Source organism: Rhineura floridana, chromosome 7 (genome assembly GCF_030035675.1).
Source record: "Rhineura floridana isolate rRhiFlo1 chromosome 7, rRhiFlo1.hap2, whole genome shotgun sequence".
Classification (NCBI taxonomy): domain Eukaryota; kingdom Metazoa; phylum Chordata; class Lepidosauria; order Squamata; family Rhineuridae; genus Rhineura; species Rhineura floridana.
This window is the reverse complement of record NC_084486.1, coordinates 154917253-154942121: the sequence shown is the minus strand read 5'-3', so window position 1 is coordinate 154942121 and position 24869 is coordinate 154917253. Positions and strand designations below refer to the sequence as shown.

Here is a 24869-nt window from a genome sequence, read left to right as displayed (position 1 = left end):
TCAGGAGGGATTTAATACTGGGAACGATCTATCGTCCCCCTGATCAAAATGCTCAGGGAGACCTGGAGATGAGATATGAAATTGAAGAAGCATCCAAACTAGGAAATGTGGTAGTAATGGGTGACTTCAACTGCCCGGACATAGACTGGCCACATATGTGTTCTAGTCATGACAAAGAAGCAAAATTTCTAGATATTCTAAATGACTATTCCCTAGACCAGTTGGTCATGGAACCGACCAGAGGGACAGCAACCCTGGACTTAGTCCTCAGTGGGGACCAGGACCTGGTGCGAGATGTAAGTGTTGTCGAACCGATTGGGAGCAGTGACCATAGTGCTATTAAATTAAACATACATGTGAATGGCCAATTGCCAAGAAAATCCAACATGGTCACATTTGACTTCAAAAGAGGAAACTTCACAAAAATGAGGGGATTGGTAAAAAGAAAGCTGAAAAACAAAGTCCAGAGGGTCACATCACTCGAAAATGCTTGGAAGTTGTTTAAAAACACTATATCAGAAGCTCAACTGGAGTGCATACCGCAGATCAGAAAAGGTACCGCCAGGGCCAAGAAGATGCCAGCATGGTTAACGAGCAAAGTCAAGGAAGCTCTTAGAGGCAAAAAGTCTTCCTTCAGAAAATGGAAGTCTTGTCCGAATGAAGAAAATAAAAAAGAACACAAACTCTGGCAAAAGAAATGCAAGAAGACAATAAGGGATGCTAAAAAAGAATTTGAGGAGCACATTGCTAAGAACATAAAAACCAACAACAAAAAATTCTATAGAATCATAGTATCATAGAGTTGGAAGGGGCCTTGTAGGCCATCAAATACATTCAAACCAGGAGACCATCTAGGGAGGTGATTGGACCCTTGGATGATAAGGGAGTCAAAGGTGTACTAAAGAATGATAAGGAGATTACAGAGAAGCTAAATGAATTCTTTGCATCTGTCTTCACAGTGGAAGATATAGGACAGATCCCTGAACCTGAACTAACATTTGCAGGAAGGGATTCTGAGGAACTGAGACAAATAGTGGTAACGAGAGAGGAAGTTCTAGGCTTAATGGACAATATAAAAACTGACAAATCACCAGGCCCGGATGACATCCACCCGAGAGTTCTCAAAGAACTCAAATGTGAAATTGCTGATCTGCTAACTAAAATATGTAACTTGTCCCTCAGGTCCTCCTCCGTGCCTGAGGACTGGAAAGTGGCAAACGTAACGCCAATCTTCAAAAAGAGATCCAGAGGGGATCCCGGAAATTACAGGCCAGTTAGCTTCATTTCTGTCCCTGGAAAACTGGTAGAAAGTATTATTAAAGCTAGATTAACTAAGCACATAGAAGAACAAGCTTTACTGAAGCAGAGCCAGCATGGCTTCTGCAAGGGAAAGTCCTGTCTCAGTAACCTATTAGAATTCTTTGAGAGTGTCAACAAGCATATAGATAGAGGTGATCCAGTGGACATAGTGTACTTAGACTTTCAAAAAGCGTTTGACAAGGTACCTCACCAAAGACTTCTGAGGAAGCTTAGCAGTCATGGAATAAGAGGAGAGGTCCTCTTGTGGATAAGGAATTGGTTAAGAAGCAGAGAGTAGGAATAAATGGACAGTTCTCCCAATGGAGGGCTGTAGAAAGTGGAGTCCCTCAAGGATCAGTATTGAGACCTGTACTTTTCAACTTGTTCATTAATGACCTAGAATTAGGAGTGAGCATTGAAGTGGCCAACTTTGCTGACGACACTAAATTGTTCAGGGTTGTTAAAACAAAAAGGGATTGCGAAGAACTCCAAAAAGACCTCACCAAACTGAGCGAATGAGCGGAAAAATGGCAAATGCAATTCAATATAAACAAGTGTAAAATTATGCATATTGGAGCAAAAAATCTGAATTTCACATATGTGCTCATGGGGTCTGAACTGGCGGTGACCGACCAGGAGAGAGACCTCGGGGTTGTAGTGGACAGCACGATGAAAATGTCGACCCAGTGTGCGGCAGCTGTGAAAAAGGCAAATTCCATGCTAGGGATAATTAGGAAAGTTATTGAAAATAAAACAGCCAATATCATAATGCCGTTGTATAAATCTATGGTGCGGCCGCATTTGGAATACTGTGTACAGTTCTGGTCGCCTCATCTCAAAAAGGATATTATAGAGTTGGAAAAAGTTCAGAAGAGGGCAACCAGAATGATCAAGGGGATGGAGCGACTCCCTTACGAGGAAAGGTTGCAGCATTTGGGGCTTTTTAGTTTAGAGAAAAGGCGGGTCAGAGGAGACATGATAGAGGTGTATAAAATTATGCATGGCATTGAGAAAGTGGATAGAGAAAAGTTCTTCTCCCTCTCTCATAATACTAGAACTCGTGGACATTCAAAGAAGCTGAATGTTGGAAGATTCAGGACAGACAAAAGGAAGTACTTCTTTACTCAGCGCATAGTTAAACTATGGAATTTGCTCCCACAAGATGCAGTAACGGCCACCAGCTTGGATGGCTTTAAAAGATTAGACAAATTCATGGAGGACAGGGCTATCAATGGCTACTAGCCATTGGTTTTATGTTGGAAAATGTTTGTAAGAAACATAAAAAACTGAAACATGTTGTTTGCATAAGTATTCAAGCCCCATACGTTAATATTTGGTAGAGCCACCTTTCGCTGCAATAACAGCTTGAAGTCTTTTGGGGGAGGTAAGTACCAGCTTTGCACACAGTGTCAGAGGGATTCTGGCCCATTCTTCTTGGCAGATTCTCTTCAGGTCATTTGGACGTCGCTTGTGGATGTTGCAATTTTCAAAGAGCGCCACAGATTCTCAGTGGAATTGAGATCAGGACTTTGACTGGGCCACTGTAGGACATTCACCTTTTTGTTCTTGAGCCACTCCAATGTTGCTTTAGCCTTGTGCTTGGGATCATTGTTCTGCTGAAAAGTGAATTTCCTCCCAAGCTTCAGTTTTTTAGTGGACTGAAGCAGGTTCTCTTGGAATATTTCCCTATATTTTGCTCCATCCATTCTTCCTTCGATTTTAACGAGATGCCCAGTCCCTGCTGACGAGAAGCATCCCTACAGCATGATGCTGCCACCACACTTCACTGTAGAGATGTCGTGTCTTGAGGCATGGGCAGTGTTAGGTTTGCGCCACACACAGCGCTTTGAGCTTTGGCCAGAAAGCTCTATCTTGGTCTCATCTGACCACAAAACCTTTTCCCACATCGCAGCCTGGGTACTCTCATGCTTTCTGGCAAACTCCAGACGTGCTTTGACATGATACGTTTTGGGTCACAGCTTGTTTCTTGCCACCCTCCCGTACAGGCCAGTGTTATGCAGAGCTCTTGATAGGGTTGACTGGTGCACCATTACTCCACTCCCAGCCACTGAACTCTGTAGCTCCTTTAAAGTGATTGTGGCCTGTCTGTGGCTTATTTCACAAGTCTCCTCCTTGTTCAAGCACTGACTTTGAGGGAAGGTCTTTTCTTGGCAATGCCTGGGTGGTGTGATGCAGCTTCCACTTCCTGATTATTGATCCAACTGTGCTCACTGGGATATCCAAACACTTGGATATTATTTTGTACCCTTTTCCTGATCTATGCATTTGCATTACATTATCTCTCACTTTTGTAGAATGCTCTTTAGTCTTCATTTTCCTTCAGATCCACAGCCTGACCAATGAGCCTTCAGCAGTGGGGGGTTTATCCTGACAATGTGACAGCAACTTTAATGGTTCACAGGTGGAGGCCAATGGTAAGGTAACTCTGTCCTCAACAGGGCAATTTCCTCTGTGTAATCTGGGAGCTTCCACAGCACAGGAGTTGAATACTTAAGCAAGCAACATGTTTCCATTTTTTATGTTTCTTGCAAACATTTCCCAAAATTAAAACCAATGTCATCTTACAATAATTGATTTTGAGTTTCAGTGTTTCAAAATGAAATACCATACAGAACGAAACTACAATGTACCATTTGTAGTTTAGTAATATGAGAGCACTGGTCAGGGGTCTGAGTACTTCTGCAAGGCACTGTACCTTAGGGACAACCTGAACCCTCATATCCCAGCTCAATCACTGAGATCATTTGCAGGAGCGGCGTTGGTCGTCCCCCACGTTGGCGAAGCTCATTAAACACCGACACAAAAATGAGCCTTCAGTGTCATGAGCCCAGCTCTCTGGAATGCTCTGCCAGAAGAGATTCAGCAGGCTTCTTCAATTTAAAAATTAAATGCCTGCTGAAAATCTTTCTCTTCCTCCAGGTTTATGAAGTCAGTTAAGGAGATGTCTTTTTGCAATGGTTGACCTTTGTTTTTACTTTATTTTAAGTGGTTTTTACTGTACTTATTTTTTAAAAAACTTGTTGTAAACCTCTTTAATTTTTTTATTTAAATAGCTGTGTGCAAGTATTTTTATAAGCAAATAAAATGAAGTTTGCCTTGTTTTGCCAAAGCATCCTGGGGGCCTAGCCTGGCATCTGGCGGCCCTGCGGAAGTTAGAATTCCTTTGGGTGTTTGGAAGGAGCAGCTGCCATGTTGACTGGTGTTCCTGTGCAAAATCTGTTGCACCAAGGTGACATTGACTGATGCATTTTCTAACATTTCTGCCCTGCCTGTCTTTCTTCAAGAATCCCAAGGCAGATGCATATGGTTCCCAGGCAGTCTCCCATCCAGACATTGACCAGCCTCAGGCCTGCTTAGCTTAACCAAGGTGGTGGCCTCGTGTGCCTTCAGACCGCAGCCTGGGACCAGATAGAGCCAGGCTGGGCAGCCTTTCAGGTACTGCTGCAGCGGAGGTGCTCTCTCCCAGGTCTGATTCTCTGGGGCTCACACAAGCGTGTGGCGCGGCTGTGGTGGGATCCTTGCGACCCCTGTGCTGCATCCTGCCTGCTCTGAACTGCTTGCTGCCTCCTACAATTCCCACATGCCTGGTGGGTCCCTGGTGCCTTTCGTTAGAAATGGAGCCGCTGCCTGCTGGCGCTACTTCCGCTGCCGGCTCCAGGATCCAAAGAGGCCATTGAGCAGTTCAGACAGTCTGGAAAGCCGCTTGTAAACATGACTTGTGCTCCTGTATTTGGTAGAAGGAGATTAAGCCTCCCAGGAGCCTCCCTTGTCACTGGCAACAGAAGCCTTCAGGCCAGCAGCTGCTGGCGCCGGAAGACAGGAAGGGGATTGCGGGGATTTAAGTGGCAAGGGAGGCATCTCCCGTCTCCCCCCCCCCCCCGGTCTTCCACAGGCATCTGTGGTAACTCTGCTGCCCCAGAATATACCACAAAGGTTTGCTCCCTCCCTCCCTTGTCTTCTTGGTGCAGCATGGAGGGGGACATGCACTGTGCTTAACCCAGAGACGCATGCACACGCCCCATGCACATGCTTTGCAGGACTTGAGCCGCTAACTGAGAACTGAATGCCTCTCTGGGGGGAGAGGGGTCGTGCTCCTCTCTGTGCCTTCTGCTGTTGTAGGGTCATAGAGTAGTAGAGTTGGAAGGGGCCTATAAGGCCATCAAGTCCAACCCCCTGCTCAGTGCAGGAATCCAAATCAAAGCGTGTTCAGACTGCGAGGAATAAGCCCTCCAACTCTCTCGTCCTTGTCGCCATCCCAGACTGCTCACGGCCACTGAGGATGCTGGGAGTTGGAGTCCCGCTGACATCTGGCGGGCCACATGTCCCCCCCCCAATTCACTGAGAATGTGTTGATCACGCCCGCTTTGCACGCTTCTGCTAGCAGAGGGAAGAAACAAACCTTGACCCCTAAATAACATTATGTCCAAACGGGATGATGGTTTGTTTCTCTGATTGGCTCCTTTGTCGCTTTCCTAACCCGGAATCTTGTTTCTGTATGAGCAGCAGCTCTGCACCCCCGAGAGTCGGTAGGCCTCTAGTTTGGCCTCCGAGGCCATCCCCCCAAGCCACGTCCACCTGCCCCAAGTGTGGTGTCGTGTGTGCTCTAGGGTCCTAGTTACCCCACACACACACACTCCCCTGGGTGGGAGTGGAGTTCCTGTTTTCGTGTGGCATTGCCCCAGGGCACTGTGGGGCCAGATAGAATGCTGTTGCTGGGGGGGTTGGTAGTCCAGGTCCTGCTTGTGGGCTTCCCTTTGGGGCATGATCTGCTTGGCCACTGTGGTAGAGGGGGCCCCTTTGGCCTGATCCTGCCGCTGTAGGACTCTGGTGGCGAGGCTGGCAATGACCTTCTGTGTGTCCAGTAAAGCCAGTCTCAAAAAAGCAGGGTGGTGCCCAAGACAAGGCGGCAGCAGCAAGAAAAGAGAGCTGAGACTTTGTGAATCTGTTTCAGCAGCTCCACAGCCCTGTGCAGGAGAGGCAGGTCTCCTGGTCCCGATGTGGCACCGCATGGCAAGACCTCGCGGAGGCTGGGCGTGGGGTTACCTTGCTGGAAGCTGTTGGCGTGCGGTGCCCCCCTTCCTCCTCCTCCAGCCGGGTCAGCTCAGGGGTGAAAGGCAGCCCTACCTGCTCCCTCCAGAATGGGGGTGGGAGTGGGGGCTGCAGAGGCACCTGGGAGAGGAGGGGCCGTCTGGCACAATCGATGAGGCTCCTCTTCTTGCCTGTGGTGGGTTGAGGAGTCCACTGGCCCCTGCTGCTGGCTATCTTTGGAGAAGAGAGCCTGCAGTGGTGCTTCTACATGGGAGGACCACTGAAGCAGGCTTCCTTTGCGGCGGAGATGCTACTGGAGGAGCAAGAATCTGGTATCCGGTTCCAGCCCTACAGGGGGGGGGGGTCGTCCCGCCTTGCTTATCTGGGTGGTTGGTTTGGTGCCTGCTGAGGATGGCAGTGGGGAGGCTTAAGGGGCCCCTCAGGTTGCTGACTTCTCTCTTCTCCCCTCCAGAGATTTCACGGATCATTCAGGTGGACCTAGATGTGGAATACAGGACCAACATCCGGGAACTGTTTGAAGAATTCGACAACTTCCCAGAAGGAGCTGTTATTGGCATTGCCCATGAGATGCAGCCGGTCTATCGGTATGTACCAACACTGGGCACTTGGAGCACAGCAGAATTCAGAAGTGGGTCCCTGAGGATTTCTCTCTCTAAGCCCCCACCAGCTGCAGGCCATGCGAAAACACATTGCTTTGCATTTCTGAATTGCATTCTGGGAAGCATCTCAAAGCAATTTCAGAGTACACAATAAAACATACATTACAGTTTCATTCATCAATTTCACACATGAAAACAGCTTCAATCCCAGTATATAGGGAGGGTAGACACGACTTGATAGGTATAACAAACTTGGTGGTATGACTCCCATGACTGGAATACAGCAATTGAAGGATAAAAAACAAGGAATAGAAAGGGAGGCGGAGTCTCACTATACATTAAAAATATATATCCCTCCATAGAAATACAGGATGAGCTTGGTAGCCCCACCAAGCGTACCTGGAGTAAAATAATGGGGCAAGGAATAAGGGGGACATGGTGGTTGGAGTCTACTAACAAACATCCAAACAAGGAGAAGACGAGGATGAAACTTTTGAAAAGGAAATTGCCAATGTTTCGAGGAGGCATGATGTAGTAGTAATGGGGGGCTTCAATTACCCCGGTATCTGTTGGGAGACAAATTCTGCAAAATACAGCCCCTCCAAGAAATTCCTGACCTGTGTTGGGGATAACTTTCTCTTACAGAAAGTGGAGGAAGCAACTAGAGGATCAGCTATCCTGGACTTGATTCTAACCAACAGAGATGACTTAGTGGATGAAGTGGCAGTGACGGGAACTGGGGGAAAGTGACCACACCATACTTGAATTCTTGATTTTACCAGAAGCAAAAGCTGACGTGTACCCTGGACTTCAGGAAGGCTGATTATAATGAACTCAGAACAGTGATAAGAAAGGTTCTGTGGCAAGTGACCCTAATGGGAAAAAGGAGTCCATGATGGGTGGGAGTTTCTAAAAGAATTGCCTTTGGAATTACAAATAATTCCAACGAGGAAAAAAGGTGGAAGACAGCAGAAAAAGCCAATATGGCTTCCATGATCTGAAAACGAAAAAGGACACATACAGGAAGTGGAAGGAAGGCTAGACAGGTATCACAGAGATGGCGTCAGGAAGGCTAAACCTGAGAATGGGCTGAGGTTAGCGAGGAATGCTAAAAGCAACAAAGAACATTCTTCAGGTACATCCATAGTAAAAGACAGAGAAAAGAAATGGTGCCACAGCTACTCAGTGGGGATGGCAAAATGATAACAGATGACAAAGAAAAGGCAGAAGTGCTCAATTCCTACTTTGGCTCAGTCTTCTCCCAAAAGAGGGTCTATGACCCTCCTGGGAAACGTGAAGCTGAAGGGGCAGGATTGCAGCTTGAGATTCATAGACAAGTGATCAAGGAATACCTAATCACTTTGAATGAGTTCAAATCTCCAGGACCCGATAAACTGCATCGTAGAGTATTGAAGGAACTGGATGAAAAAGTCTTGGAACCACTGTCTATTATCTTTGTGAAATCATGGAGGATGGGTGAAGTGCTGGAGGGCTAATGTCCCTATCTTCAAAAAGGGGGGAAAGGAGAAACCTGGGAACTACAGACTAGTTAGTCTGACATCGATCCCTGGGAAGATTCCAGAGCAGATTATAAAGCGGTCAATCTGTAAGCACCTTAAAAACAAGACAGTGATTACTAGAAGCCAACATCAAGAACAAACCCTGCCAAACTCATCTTACCTCAATTTTTGATCGGGTAACCTCTCTGGTAGACTGTGGGAATGCTGTGAACATAATGTATCTTGACTTCAGCAAAGCTTTTGACAGTGACCCAAGATCTTCAACGTGGTTATTAACTACTTGAATGAGGAGGTACAAAGCATGCTTATCAAATCTGTGGATGATACAAAATTAGGGGGCACAGCTAATACAGTGGAAGACAGAAACAAAATTCAAAGGGACCTTGATAGGCTGGAGCATTGGGCTGAAAACGATAGAATTCAATTTAATGGGGGGGAGAGGCAAATGCTGTTTTAGGCTGTGTTAACAGATGCATAGATTCCAAATCACATTTCCAGGGATTGAACCTGAGAGCGCGTGTGTGAGGCGTCCTTCCCTGGCTCTCCCTGTCAGGTTCCTACCTGCTCGTGGTTACTGCCTGTCTCTAGGCACCACCAGGGACTCCACCAGTCCGGACCGCTCTCATGATTTCTCTCCCCGCTGTAGCACAGATCTCAACAGATCCCCCTGCTAGGCAACCACCAGTAACGTCCCAATACTAGTATTCCCAGAGACTCTGAATACTGGTATTGTTATTCTCTTCACCGCTGCCACCATTTGTTACAGTTCCCCTTCAGCCTTGGTCATTACCTTACCCTCCCTTCTGGTCTGTGAAACCCCAGCCAAGGATCAGGCCTTTGGTAAACCAAATTATTTATTACAGATAACAAAGCTAACAAGATTAACAAGATTTCTTCTTAAGGCACATAAGCATATGGTTTTACTCAATACTAATCCGAACTCCACCTCCCTCCTGGTAAACAACTCTCTAAACCCCACCAAGCAATCCACTCTTTCTCTTCTCCCCCCTATTCCACAATTCACCACCTCACATTCACCCGTCATCCTTTCATTTATACTGTCAGCCATTTTAAACATTCAGCCAATCATCAAGCATTCTATTGCCCATTCACTCCCCCTCCTCTTTCACTACTTACCATGTATACTCTAAAAAACCAGCACTTACCATATATACACTAATATATAGGAACATCACAGCGTGCTCTGCCGTTCCCCACCGAGCTTGAGCTGCAACTTTGTGGGTGTGGAGGTGGCCGCTCTTCCCCCCCCCTCGCCCCGCCCCGTGAGCCTGTGTGTGGGTCGGAGGCCATCCAGTGCCTTGGCCTCTGAGTGGCTGGGATAGAATCGCTCCCCTGGAGCCCTGCAAGCATGGGGGTCGCCTTCTGGCCATCTCCTCCTGCGGGCCTCCTTGGCAGGGCTGCAGCAGTGGAGGTGGAGCATTCCTGGTGGGCAAGGCTGGCATTGGGTGTGTGGGCCAGGACACAGAGGGCAGTGAGGCTGCGCTGGCTGTTGGGTTGTGGAAGATGCAGCCAGCGGGGAGGCAAGCGGTCTGGCCCCTCGCAGGGAGCTGTTTTCCTGGCTGCTTTCCTGCCGGCTCAGCTGCCTTCTCCCTATGACCACTAGGAGCAAACACGTCCTGCAGCCCGTGAGGCAGAGAGGCTTGTGGGCCAGAGACCTCCTCCACTTCACACACACACGGCTCATTGTTCCAAGTGGGGCTGGCTATTTTTAGGGGCTGTTTTTTGCCTCCTGCTCGAGTCCTTGACCTGTCATGTCAGGCTGGATGTCGGCCAACTCCGGCCGGGTTCATTTGCTGAGAAACAATTCTTTGAAAGAAATGCTCCATTGCGATGCTAGTTTTCTGCCTCCTCCTCCTCATGGTTCTGACGTCTGCTGGTTTTAAGTCGTCATGATGCCCCAGGTGGTAAACGTTGGGTGTGGCTGAGCTGCCCTGCCCCCCGTGCTCACTGGGGGCTCTTCATCAAAGCATCCACCCCTACCCGTTCCCAGGATTTGATGCTGTGGGCCCTTGACATGTGGGGAGGGGGGCAGAAGGGAAGGGATGTCTTTTGCGCTCACCAGGCGCTGGTGTTCACCCTGGGGGGAGGGGGAGTGATCTCTGCTGGTGTCTATCTCCAAGGGGGGGGGACACACAGCCTGCCGTTTGCTGCCCCCCTGCACCTGTTGCCTTTTCCCAGCAGTGTTTGGCTTTGCTGTTTGCTGCCCTGAACGGCACCAAGGATCCTGTGCTCGCCTGCTGAAGTTGTGTGCCAGGGGCTGTTCTCGCAGGTGCAGATGGGGCACAGGGGGCCCTGCAGCCTCGGGGGCAGGCGCTTGTTCTCCTCCTCCTGGTCCTGCTGCTCAGAACAGGACAGTTTCCCACACAGAGTGCCCATGATTGTGTGCAACAAGCAGGCACAGACTGAGCGTCCCCCACACCTGGATGCAAGTGGTGCTGTGCTACAGCCGGGGGGGGGGCGGCAGGCCGGCCCTCCCCTGCCCAGAGACTCTCTCCAGGCCTCTCACCTTCCTGGAGTGCTTTTGCCTGGCTGAATGCGTCTTTGAACGGAGATGGTGGCTGTATTTATTTATTTGATGCATATCCCGCCCCACCTCCCAAAGGAGTAGAGGGCAGCAAACATAAACAAAGAATTTAACATGAAGGAAAAGTAATGCCTGTTGCTCGCCCGGACGAAGGGAGGTCTCTGCCAAAACGCTGACTTTTGCCTGGGGGGAAGGGAGAATACTGTGCAGAGGCACGAGTCGCACCCGTTGCTCCTCCCACTTCCACCACTGCCATGTGGACCCCGGGAACCAGGGAATGTGGCCCTTGGGCTGAAATGTTTTCCCCACCTCTTCTACACAAAAGACATTCAGGAAATAGTTAGAGATGTGAAGGCCTGGGGGGGAAACAGAAAAATTGGGGGGGGGGGACACGTTTTTTCCTGAAGCCGTTTTTGTTTTTCCAAAAAATTGGAAACATTGAAAAAATGGATTATGGAATGTTTTATTTTAGCATGATGAATAAAATGTTTCATGAATCTTGTTCTCCCTTTTTCTCAGTTCTTTTTATGAGACTGAATGCCTTACACTGTGGAGGACTAGCAGAGACATAAATAATGTTCTTTGTTACTAATATTGATGGTTTGTTCTGGGTTTTTTAATTGTTTTTTGCCTGCTCCTCATAAACTGGCAAAAAGAAAGAGGTTCCTTACAGTTCAGGATCTTGTAGATCCATTACAAAAAAAAGTAAAAATTTTAAAAAGTAAATTCAATTTGTAATAATTGTTTGAATAAAATATACTGTTAATAATACCAAATGTGAAAGTTTTATGCCAAACCAACTTGTACGTAATTACATTTGATGTTCCTGAAGTAACAAAGTGACTTTCAATCTGTAAAAAGTGCTAATACTGCATTTTTTCAATATTTCCAAAAAAAATCTTCTTTTCTGGGGGAAAAATGGGGGAGGGGACTATTTTTTTCCATGGCTTCAAAATTTCCAGAAATATTACATCTCTAGAAATAGTCCTTAGTCCAAGCTGCCCCTCAGGGGCTGCTACTGCTACTACTATCACTTCTATTATTAAGGAAACTTACATCCCGGTCTTCCAGGAGCTGAGGGCGGCAAATGCACAAACTTCTAAAAACAATTCTGTTTCAGATGCTTGACAGACTTGCTTCACCCATCGCCCGGGCCTGCCTGGATCAAGGTTTTGGGCTTTGCTCATCCTCCTGCATAGACTCTGAGCCTTTCCTTGAACTCGCTACCTACCGCCACCCCATCCGTGGCCATTCTGTTTGCTGCCCAAACTGGGGCTCCTGCCCAAAATGTTCCTGGGCTTGATCTTGCCTTGATTCCCCCCTTGTCCATTAGGTGCTTCTGGCTGAAGTCAGACTGGCTAAGAGGTGGGCAGGGAGGGGTCACGCAATGGGGTCACGCAAGGGGCATAAATGCAGAATCGGCAGAGTTGGACACAGGGGAGGCATCCGTCTGTGAGGGACATACCATTGAGTGATGATTAGTAAGGGAGCACTGTGATGCGTCCTTCCCTGGCTCTCCCTGTCAGGTTCCTACCTGCTCGTGGTTACTGCCTGTCTCTAGGCACCACCAGGGACTCCACCAGTCCGGACCGCACTCTCTTACGGTTTACCTATCCGCTCTAGCACAGATCTCAACAGATCCCCCTGCTAGGCAACCACCAGTAACGTCCCAATACTAGTATTCCCAGAGACTCTGAATACTGGTATTGTTATTCTCTTCACCGCTGCCACCATTTGTTACAGTTCCCCTTCAGCCTTGGTCATTACCTTACCCTCCCTTCTGGTCTGTGAAACCCCAGCCAAGGATCAGGCCTTTGGTAAACCAAATTAAGTATTTATTAAAGATAACAAAGCTAACAAGATTAACAAGATTTCTTCTTAAGGCACATAAGCATATGGTTTTACTCAATACTAATCCGAACTCCACCTCCCTCCTGGCAAACAACTCTCTAAACCCCACCAAGCAATCCACTCTTTCTCTTCTCCCCCCCAGATTCCACTCTCACTCTTCCTTTTATACCTTCAGCCATTTTAAACACTCAGCCAATCATCTCGCATTCTACTGCCCATTCACTCCCCCTTTCACTCCACTTACCATGTATCTTCTAAAACAACAACACTTACCATATATACATTAATATAGGAACATCACATTTCCCCCCCCCCCTTAAACAACAGCAGAGTATTATTCCTGTTCCAGGATTTATACGTCGCGTTAACAAAAGTCTCTATGGGGAAAATGTCTTTCTTTGTTCCTCTGTCTGGTCACGTCACTGCAGTCCCAGCCACTTGCTTGGAAAGTCCATCGGCCAGTACATTGTCCTTGCCTTTGATGAACTGGAAGTCCACTTGATAGTCCTGTAGGGCCCAGGACCACCTCTGCAGCATAGTGTTATGGTTTTTCATAGTCTGCAACCATAACAAGGCCTGATGATCCGTAGTCACTGTGAATCTTCGTCCCCACACGTATGGGCGCAACTTGTTCAGTCCCCACACGACCGCTAGGCACTCCTTCTGGACCGACGAATAGTTTTTCTCCCTCGGCGTCAGCTTGCGACTCAGGTACGCCACTGGATGTCTGGTGCCTTCTCTCTCCTGCAGCAAGACGACTCCCAGCGCCAGGTCCGACGCATCTGTAGCCACGATGAATGGTTTCTCATAGTCTGGTGCTATTAATATGGGTCCTTGACACAAGGCTTGCTTCAGTAGATCAAAAGCCTTCTGACATTCATCCGTCCATACCACACGCTCAGAACACTTCTTTGTTAATTCATGCAAGGGGGTTGCTATTTCCCCAAAATTTCTCACAAAGTTCCTATAAAATCCAGCCACACCCAGAAATGCCCTTACTTGTTTTTTGGTTAAGGGGATCGGCCACGCTTGTATTGCCTCCACCTTGCTCCATAAGGGGGTGATTTTCCCACTCCCCACCTTATGTCCTAAATAGATTACTTCCTTTAGTCCAAACTGGCATTTCTTAGCTTTTATTGTTTTTTTTTTTTTTTTTTTTTTTTCAATAATTTTTATTCAGATTTTCATAAAACATACAAGACAAAATCATAAAACATTCAAAGACAAAAAACAAAATCAAAAATAGTTAAACAAAAAGAAAAAAAGAAAAAAAAAACAAAAATAAAAAATAAAGAGTAAAATATTGACTTCCCATTTGTCAAAGATCAAATCAGTTATAAGTCTATAATATATAACAATCCTGTCTCTTAAGTCATATTATAAAATCACTTTCCTCCAGTAGTTATCTTACTTAATCATCAAATCTCATATACATTACTTTATTCTTTCCACAAAAAGTCAAAGAGAGGTTTCAATTCTTTAAGAAATATATCTATCAATTTTTTTTTTCCAGATAAGCATATCGATTAATCCATCTCATTACTAATTATGATAATCTTATTGTCATAACCATAGTCAAAATAAACATTTCAATTAATCCATCACATCAGAATCTGTTAGGTTCAGTAATTTCAGTAGCCATTGTTCTATTATCTCTATTAGTTCCATTTTCCGTCTTCCATCTTCAGTAGTCTTGTTAAGTCCAGTAATTTCAATATCCAATCTTCCATTATCAGTATTCCATAATAATCTTGCTGTCAAAGCCATAGTCATATAGTAAGAGTCTGATGGGAATTACCTCTATCCCAAATATTTTCTTGCCATCCATTCTGAATAGGTTGCTGAAATACTGCTGTAAAATCATATCTCTGTTCTTTTTTTCAAAATACACTGGGTCATCTCTTAAAAGTTTTTCCATTGTCACATGGCTGCAGTTAATTCCATAGATTTTCTCTATATTGGGCTCCATCACATCATTCCAGTCCAGAAGATTATCCATGCCATTGATAACTTTATCTCTAGAATCTTCATTAATTTCTTCAGAGATAACATTGAGTTCCAAACAATAGATTTTATTTCTAAAGTCCATAGACTCCAAATCTTGTTCCTGTTCCACGTTTGTTCCAATCTCCGGGATCTCCTCTCTCACAGGGACCCCTGTTCCAGTCTCCAGGGTCACCTCTCTCACAGGGACCCCTGTTCCAATCTCCGGGGTCTCCTCTCTCACAGGGACCCCTTCCAGGGTCACCTCTCTCACAGGGACCCTTATATCTTTAATCTCCTGCTTCATTTTACTCAATTCAATTTTCATTATCTCAATCTCATCCATTATTTTCTGAAACATAGTTATTTCCAGATTCTCAGCCACTTTCTTAATTGCCATTTTAAAAGAAAAATATAGGAAAACCACTTCTTATTTCAGCAACAATTGGGTTAATACTCCAAACTTGGTGACATCACAGTATAAACAAAGCAGACAGCCTTATCTCTCCATAGTTAAGTAAACAAAATGCAGTTCCCAGGAACGAAACAATTAATGGCAATCGTCAAGAAACAGATTCGTCAAAATAAAATAGACCAAAAAGAGAGTAGTCTCAAAACAGTATAATATTTTCCAAAATAAAAATCTGGAATAGAAATCCCTCTTCTGTGTATATCTTTAGAATGCAAATCCAGGACAGCTTTTTGCAACAAAAACAGAGATAAGCTATTAATTAGTGCGTAGCAGAGAGAAGTTATGGCTCCCCAGTGAGATGTCAAAAACTGATCAATCTGGCAAATCTCTTTTAAACAGCAACAATTTAAGTCAAGTAAAAGAAAAATATAGAAAGAAGGGTGCTTGCCTGTTAGTGCGTTCTCTCTTAGAAGATAAGATGAACGTTCGCTTTAACAGATAGAGCTTGCTGTTGAAAATCCGTCCCACCTCCGTCGGCTGGACCTCGTCCCATAAATTAATGAGATCTGGTCGTCCCAACAAAAATAGGCTTTGAGGTTAATCTCTTCGTTTCTCCCTACCCGGGAGAAGTTTAATCAGTCAAAAAAAAAGAAAAAACTGACTGATATATCTGAATAAGCTTCTTTTGAGGCAGGAGCCCGTCTCAAAAGCAGGCACAGGCTAAGTCACCCTTCCCGGAAGTCGCTCATTTCTTAGCTTTTATTGTGAGGCCTGCTTTTCTTAAGGCCTCCAATACTGTTGTCAGGTGTTGGACATGCTCAGGCACCGACTTGCTAAAAATGGCCATGTCATCGATATAGGCCACTGCAAAATCTGACATGCCTCGCAACACAGTATTGATTAGCCTCTGAAATGAACTTGGTGAGTTCCTTAGTCCCATGGGTAAGGTCACAAACTCATATAACCCATCTGGTGTACTGAAGGCAGTTTTGGCTCTGGATTGCTCGTCTAGTTCCATTTGCCAAAATCCTTTACAGAAATCTAGTGTAGAGATAATGGTTGCTGCCCCTAATAACTCTAACATTGCGTCTACCCTAGGCATAGGATACGCATCTGGGACAGTAATTTTATTGATTAGCCGATAATCAATGCAAAACCTTGTCATTCCATCTTTTTTCGGAACCAGGACAATACTTGAGGCCCAGGGACTGATGGATTCCCTGATCACTCCTAATTCCAGCATATCTTCCACCTCCTTTTTGATCTCATTCAAAACTTTCCCATTCACACGGTACGGAACAGATCTGATTGGGGCATGATCTCCAGTATCAATGGAATGTATAACTATACTGGTTCGGCCAGGTTTGTTGCTAAAGAGATTCCTATAGGTTTTCAAAACTCTCAGAATCTCTTCTTTTACTTCCTCCTTCACCTCCTCTGACCATTCCACTTGATCTACCCCTCCTTTGTCTTTGCTTTCCTGTACCAAATCTGGAAGTTCAGGCCCACTTCCCTCAGGGAATAAGATAACTTGCAACACCTTTGCATCCCTGGTATGGTAAGGCTTTAACATATTTACATGAACCACTTTGCTTTTGTTTAATTGGTCTGTGGTGATTACATATGTCACTGTGTCAAGCCTTTCTCTGATGGTATATGGTCCTTCCCAGTTAGCCTGTAATTTGTCATGTTTCCTGGGTATGAATGCCATAACCATATCTCCCACATCATACACACGTTCTCTGGCTGTTCTGTCATACCAGTAACTTTGCTTCTCCTGTGCATGACTCAAATTCTCTTTCACCACTTCCATCATTGATGTTAATTTATTGCGGAATTCCAATACAAAATCTACTACTGAAGTTTTGTACTCTCCCAAAGTTCCTTCCCATGAATTTTTTAGCAGTTCCAAAGGTCCCCTCACTTTTCTAGTAAACATTAGTTCAAAGGGTGAGAAGCCTGTTGACTCCTGAGGGACTTCTCTGTATGCAAATAAGAAGCATCCCAAACGTTCATCCCAGTCTTGTGGGTGATCTTGAACATAGCTTCTGATCATGCCCTTCAAAACGCCATTGAATCTCTCAGTTAGCCCATTAGTGGCGGGATGGTAAGTAGTGGTCTTTAGATGTTTTAGACCACAACATTTCCACATACATTGCATCACTTCTCCCATGAATACACTGCCTTGATCTGTCAGCACTTCATGAGGGAAACCCAGCCTCATAAAGATTTTTAATAAAGCCTCTGCCACTACAGGGGCTTCTACAGATCTCAGTGCTTCTGCGTCTGGGTACCTGGTGGCAAAATCCACCACCACCACTAGATATTTCTTGCCATGCCTTGTGGGTTTGGAAAAAGGGCCCACCAAATCTATTCCCACTCTATAAAAGGGTTGTCCAATTATAGGAAGGGGCTTTAAGGGTGCCTTGGTCTTTACTCCACTCTTTCCCACCTTTTGGCATATTCCACAAGATAGACAATGTTGTTTTACATCCTTGGAGATATTTGGCCAATAATAATGTGCAGCCAATCTCCTCTTGGTCTTTTTTATTCCCAGATGTCCTGCACATGGGACATCGTGGGCTACCTCTAGCAATCTGGTTCTGTATTTGCTAGGTACTATCAATTGCTTCACTGGTTCACATTCATCCTTTCTCTCAGCAGGCATCCACAGTCTATATAAAATCCCATTCTCACACACAACTTGATTCCTCAGTTTGTCAGTGAAAGGAATCTGTTGGGTCAGCGCTTGTTCCTTTATCTGCTTCAAACTTATATCTTTATGCAGCTCTTCCCTGAATTGATCTGCTTCTTCCCCAGAGACCACTTGATACAGTTTGTCTTCTTCAGCAGGCCTGCTAGTGGTTGTTATGGTGACCTGAGGCTGGTTAACAGATTCCACCCTGTTTGTTTCAGCCCCCCTTAATATGGCTTCTTTTTCTCTGCCAATTTGCTGTCTGGTCACTACATAGATCTTTCCTTGGGCGCCCATTACATCCCTTCCCAGTATTACTGGTTCTTGTTGCTGGGCATTAATGCCTACTTTATATCGGCCCTCTCGGCCTCTCCAAGTCATATCCACCAGGGCCACAGGCAAACTTTCTGGTTGACCCCTCACTCCTTGGATAGTCACAGTTTCCTGAGGTAATATTACCTCAGATTTTATTAAATCTGGCCTCAGTAATGTCTGAGCGGCACCAGTATCAAGCAATGCCCAATAATTTGCCCCTTGTACACTCACTTCCTCTCTCAGACTTGAATCAAGGTCTGTTACTTCTGTCCAGTTTATCTGGCAGAACTGAACCTTTTTCGCTGTTTCTAAAGCCTTGGGCTCTGTTTTCACTGCCCTTGTCTGAGCAGGATTACTAATGGGGTTGGCAACCTCACATTGAAAACGTAGGTGCCCCGGTCTACCACATTTGTAGCATAATTTCTCCTCACTTTTAGGGTATACAGATCCACTCTGGGGTGTCCTGTGCCCTTCGGATTTTACTGGAGGACTCACTCGCTGTGGTACCACGTCCCTTCTGCCAGCACTATATGGTCTGGGTTTAAACTCTCTTGATGTTTTCCCCACCCAGCCAGTTCTATTGGAGGCGAAGTGATCCGCCATCTCTGCGGCCTCCTGCACAGATGTAGGGGAACGGTCTTTGACCAGGAGCCTTATTTCTGGTGGTAACTGATGGTATAATTGATCCAGTATCATGAGGCTTTTCACCTCTTCCACTGACTGAGCTTTGGCACTACTCATCCACTTTCCAAATATATCCATCAACTTTGCTCCCAGTTCCACAAAAGACCTCCCTGTCTGTATCTGGCAGTTTCTGAAAAGCTTTCTAAAATAATCAGGCCCCAGTCTGAATCTTTTAAACACTGCTTCTTTGAATTCAGCATAGGTGACGGGCCTGTCTGAGGGGAAATATTGGTATACCTCAGCCAATTCCCCTTTAATCAGGTTTGATAAATACTGCATGTATTTATCTTCAGGTAGCCCCCACAACTGAGCTGCTTTTTCAAAGGTGCTGAGGTAAATTTGAGGATCTTGACCAGGCTCATAGACAGCAAAGTCCTTTGGGGTAATTTTTATTTTTGCTCCATCTCTGTCTTTCCTTGTCTCCTCAGAGTGAAATTTCTCTCTATCAAATTTTAACTTTTCTACTTGTAATTCAGCATCCACTGCTCGTTGCTTCTCCCTCTCCTCAAACCCCAGTCTCATTTTCTCAGCTTCCATCCTCAATCTCTCAGCTTCCAACTCCCTCTGCTTGTCTTTTTCCTCAGCTTCCCATCTTAACTTCTCTCTCAAGTACTCTATATAAGCGGGATTGCTTAAATATCCTTCTGGGGTCTCTTCCCTGACAGGTTGTTTTTGCTGGGCAGTTGCAAATCCTATAAGTGCTACCCTCAATTCATCTACCCCTTTACCCTCGTGAGGTAAATTGAATGTTATGCACTTCTCCACCAGCTCCTCTCTTTTCATTTTTATGTATTCAGCCATGGTCACTCACTCTTTGCCACACACTCTTTGCCAGTCACTCTCACGAGAAATCTTGTTTTGTTATTTCTGTTTGCCACACCACTGTATCTGGATTCTCTGTTGTTCGTACCTGGATTCTCTGTTGTTCGTATCCCACCGCTACTGACACCACATGTGATGCGTCCTTCCCTGGCTCTCCCTGTCAGGTTCCTACCTGCTCGTGGTTACTAGGCACCACCAGGGACTCCACCAGTCCGGACCGCACTCTCTTACGGTTTACCTATCCGCTCTAGCACAGATCTCAACAGATCCCCCTGCTAGGCAGCCACCAGTAACGTCCCAATACTAGTATTCCCAGAGACTCTGAATACTGGTATTGTTATTCTCTTCACCGCTACCACCATTTGTTACAGTTCCCCTTCAGCCTTGGTCATTACCTTACCCTCCCTTCTGGTCTGTGAAACCCGAGCCAAGGATCAGGCCTTTGGTAAACCAAATTAAGTATTTATTACAGATAACAAAACTAACAAGATTAACAGGATTTCTTCTTAAGGCACATAAGCATATGGTTTTACTCAATACTAATCCGAACTCCACCTCCCTCCTTCTTCACTCTCTCCTGACAAACAACTCTCTCAAACCCCACCAAGCAATCCACTCTTTCTCTTCTCCCCCCCCGATTCCACTCTCACTTTCTTTTATACATTCAGCCATTTTAAACACTCAGCCAATCATCTCGCATTCTACTGCCCATTCACTCCCCCTCTTTCACTCCACTTACCATGTATCTTCTAAAACAACAACACTTACCATATATACATTAATATAGGAACATCACAAGCACCCTTAGGTGAGAAGGAGCCTGCAGCTGGCTGGGGTCATTTTGGGGAGGAGAGTTTCAGTCACGTCCGATGTTACGGGGAGCTCTGTCCATCCGGCACCATGTGGGGAAAAGCAGTGCCAATGTGAGTAGCGTTTTCTTAGTCCAGAGCTGCCTCTGACTTCTCCCTTGAATTGGGGCACCGAAAAACCTGATAGTATGGTAGTGAGTCCTGGAACCAGCATTGATTTGATTTAAATCATGATATAAATCGCTTCTCTGAAGGACTCAATTTTAATGAATTAAATCACAGTTTAAATCGCTAATGAGGAAAATTCTATTTAATCGTTTTCAGTAGAAATACATTAGTGTTTAATAGAACCTTTGGTAGGTACACCCCAAGCAATTATTCTAAATTGTTTTCAGATTCATTTTCATCAAAAAATGGGATGACAATTTGGTCATTTTAGCACTAAAGCAGAACGGACTTGTGAAGTCATTCAGGAGATGAACCAGCTCCAACTGTTCAGTTAATCATGGTTATTTTCTCATGATGTGCTAGAATCACCACCACCAAACAGACTTTTAAATTGTGCTAATAACATTAGTTATTCTTCTGGTTAGTTTTCTTCTTCAATAAACAACATTAATAAAACACATATAGGGATATTTGAATGGTTAACTTTTTCAGTTTTTCTTTTTTTTTTAATAATTTTTATTCAAATTTTTCAAAAGACAAACAAAACAAAGTCAAACAACAAAAACATAACAATACAACAAAATAAAATAAAATAGTTGACTTCCGATTTGTCGCAGATCAGCTATAAGTATATAATATATATCAAACCTGTCCCTTAATATATACATATAGGATCACTTTTCTCCATAGGCTATCTTAGTTAATCGTCAAATCCCAATATCATCATTTTATTTTGATCTTTCAACAAAAAGTCTAAGAGAGGCTTCCATTCCTTAAGAAATGTGTCTGTCGATTTTTCTCTAAGTAAACATGTCAATTTATCCATCTCTACTAAGTCCATTAATTTCAATAGCCAGTCTTCTGTTGTTGGTGTTGATTCCATTTTCCACTTTTGTGCATATAATAATCTTGCTGCCGTAATCATATATAATATTATTCTTTCATATTTCTTTTCTATTTGTTTATCCATAAAACCCAATAAAAAAAATTCTGGTTTTGACTGAATATTTATCTTTAGAATTTTTTGCATCATCCTACCTATCTGTGCCCAAAATGATTTTGCCTTTTTACACAGCCACCACATATGATAAAATGATCCTTCTTGTTGTTTACATTTCCAACAAACATTAGAAACATTACTATACATTTTTGACAACTTTTCTGGAGTCATGTACCAACAATACATCATTTTATAGAAATTTTCTTTAAGATTATAGCATAATGTAAATCTCAAGCCTTTTTTCCACATATTTTCCCATTGATCCATTTGTATGTTATAACCAAAAATTTTTGCCCACTTTACCATACACTCTTTTACTTGTTCTTCTTCCATATCCATTTTCAGCAAGAGTTTATACATTTTCGCAATTGTATTTTCATCATTTGTACACAAACCTATTTCAAAATCAGATTTACTTATTTCAAACCCATACATTTTCTTGTCCATTTTATATCTTTCTAACAATTGTAAATAGGCAAACCATTGAGAACTGTATCCTTCCTTTGTCAGTTGTTCTCTCTCTTTCATTATATATTCTCCATGTACATTTTCTAATAGTTCTTGATAAGTTAACCATTTCTCTTTTCCAGCCATTTCTCTTCTGTAAAACGCTTCTTGACTTGAGACACATAATGGTATTTTCGAATAAAACCTTGGTTTATATCTATTCCATATTTTCAACAGAGGACGTCTTATAAAATGATTATTAAAGTCTACATTTACTTTTACTTTGTCATACCATAGATATCCATGCCATCCCCACTTCAGGTTATGGCCCTCCAAATCCAATAGTCTTTTATTCCTCAATAAAATCCATTTCTTTATCTAGACTAAACAGCAGGCAGCAAAATAAAGTCTCAGATTTGGTAATCCCAGTCCTCCTCTTTCTTTGGCGTCTTGTAGTAATTTAAATTTAACTCTTGGTTTTTTTCCTTGCCATACAAATTTAGAGATATCTTTTTGCCATTGTTTAAAAGGTAAATCAGAGGATATTACAGGTATTGTTTGAAACAAAAACATCATTCTCGGTAATACATTCATTTTTATCACAGATATTCTACCCATTAATGACAATTGTAGTTTATCCCATCTTAGCAGATCTTTCTTAATCTCTGTCCATAATTTTTCATAATTATTATGAAACAACTTTGAATTTTTATTTGTCATAATAATACCTAAATATTACAACTTTTTCTCTATTGTAAAATCTGTCTTGTCCATTAACTCTTTCTGTTCCCTTAAAGTTAAATTTTTCACCAACATCTTTGTTTTTTGATTGTTGATCTTAAATCCTGCTAACGGTCCAAATTCTTTTAATTTGTCCATCAATGCATTAATTCCTTCCAAAGGGTTTTCTAATACAATTATCAAATCATCAGCAAATGCTCTCAGTTTATATTCTTCTTTTTTTATCTTTAATCCCGAAATCCTTTTATCTTGCCTCATATCTCTAAGCAGCACTTCTAAGACCAGAATAAATAGAAGAGGAGATAATGGACATCCCTGTCTTGTACCCTTTTGTATTTCACATGAATCCGTTAAATCTCCATTAACAATTATCTGGGCCTTCTGAGATGTATAAATCGATCTAATCCATTTTATAAAATTGTCTCCAAAATCCATTTGCTCCAAAACCTGAAACATAAATTTCCAATTCAAATTATCAAATGCTTTCTCAGCATCTAAGAAAATCAAAGCTGCTTGTTTATCATTTCGTTGTTCTAAATATTCCAACACATTCAAGACATTCCTGACGTTGTCACGTAATTGTCTTTTAGGTAAAAACCCCGATTGATCTTCCTGGATAAATTGTTGTAATATTATTTTCATTCTTTCTGCCAAAATCATTGTAAAAATTTTATAGTCATTATTCAATAGAGATATCGGCCGATAATTTTTTGTTTTAGTTAAATCTTGCTCCTCTTTGGGTATTAATGTTATGTTAGCATTTTTCCAACTATCCGGTATCTTTCCCTCTTGCAAAATAGAATTCATTGTATACTGTAAAGGTAGCAAGAGTTCTTCCTCCAAACATTTATAGTACACTGCAGATAACCCATCTGGTCCTGGCGCCTTTCCTGATTTAATTTTGTTTATAGCTTCAGATATCTCTCTTGACGTGATAGGGCCATTAATAGCTTGTCTCTGAAAATCTGTAATTTTAGGCAAATTCTGTTTAGATATATACTCTTCTATTTTTTCAGATGGGATTTCCTGACACTTGTACAATGTTGAATAATATTGATGAAAAATCTTTTTGATTTTTACATTATCTGTCAGCATCTCATCTCCTTCTTGTATCTTTAAAATAATATTTTTTTGACGTTCTTTTCTTAATTTATATGCTAACCATTTCCCCGGTTTATTTGCAAATTCAAAAGTCCTTTGTTTAGCAAAATTTAGTTTCCTTTCAATTTCTCTAACTGTCAGCATTGATACTTGATTCTGTAACATTTTAATTTGATTTACAATAGAAACTTTAGTTGGATTCTTTTTCAATTCTTCCTCTTTTTTTATTTCTTCCAAAATTAATTGCATTTTCTGTTGTTTCTTTTTTTTAAATTCAGTTACATTTAATAAAATATCCCCTCATAAATCCTTACTTGTATCCCAAACAATATTTTCATTTGTTCCTTTATGTAAATTATGTTCAAAAAACTCTTTTAATTTCTTCTTACATTCTTGTACTACTTTGTCATTCTGTAATAAAGATTCATTTAGTCTCCATCTAAATCCAAGATTTTTTTTTTTTGAAAGTTAATATCACAGGATTGTGGTCCGAAAAAGTTTTTGGTAATATATCCATTTTAAAAATATCTTTCACTAGATTTTTAGACATCCAAATCATATCAATCCTGGAAAATGTTTTATGTCTTTCTGAAAAATAAGTAAATTCCTTTGCGTTATCATTTATATATCTCCAGGTATCCACCAATTCTAAATTTTCCATCAATTCAAAGCAAATCTTCGGTAATTTACCCTGTGTCTCTTTAATATTTTTTTCAGAAAGTCTATCAATTTTTGGTGAGATTACCCCATTCCAATCACCCATGACACACCAATGATCATATGAAAACTCTGACAATTTTTCCGTAAG

The 24869-nt window shown here is 43.1% G+C and overlaps 1 protein-coding gene across 2 annotated transcripts in view; it reads left to right on the top strand.

The window, feature by feature from the left end:
- Positions 1-24869, top strand: part of XXYLT1 (xyloside xylosyltransferase 1) — a 35650-nt gene that overhangs the window by 5953 nt on the left and 4828 nt on the right. For both annotated transcript variants that reach the window (XM_061637679.1, XM_061637678.1), the window contains exon 3: positions 6821-6953. In XM_061637679.1, coding sequence (XP_061493663.1) covers positions 6821-6953 — 133 coding nt within the window. The remainder of the gene's footprint in view (positions 1-6820; positions 6954-24869) is intronic.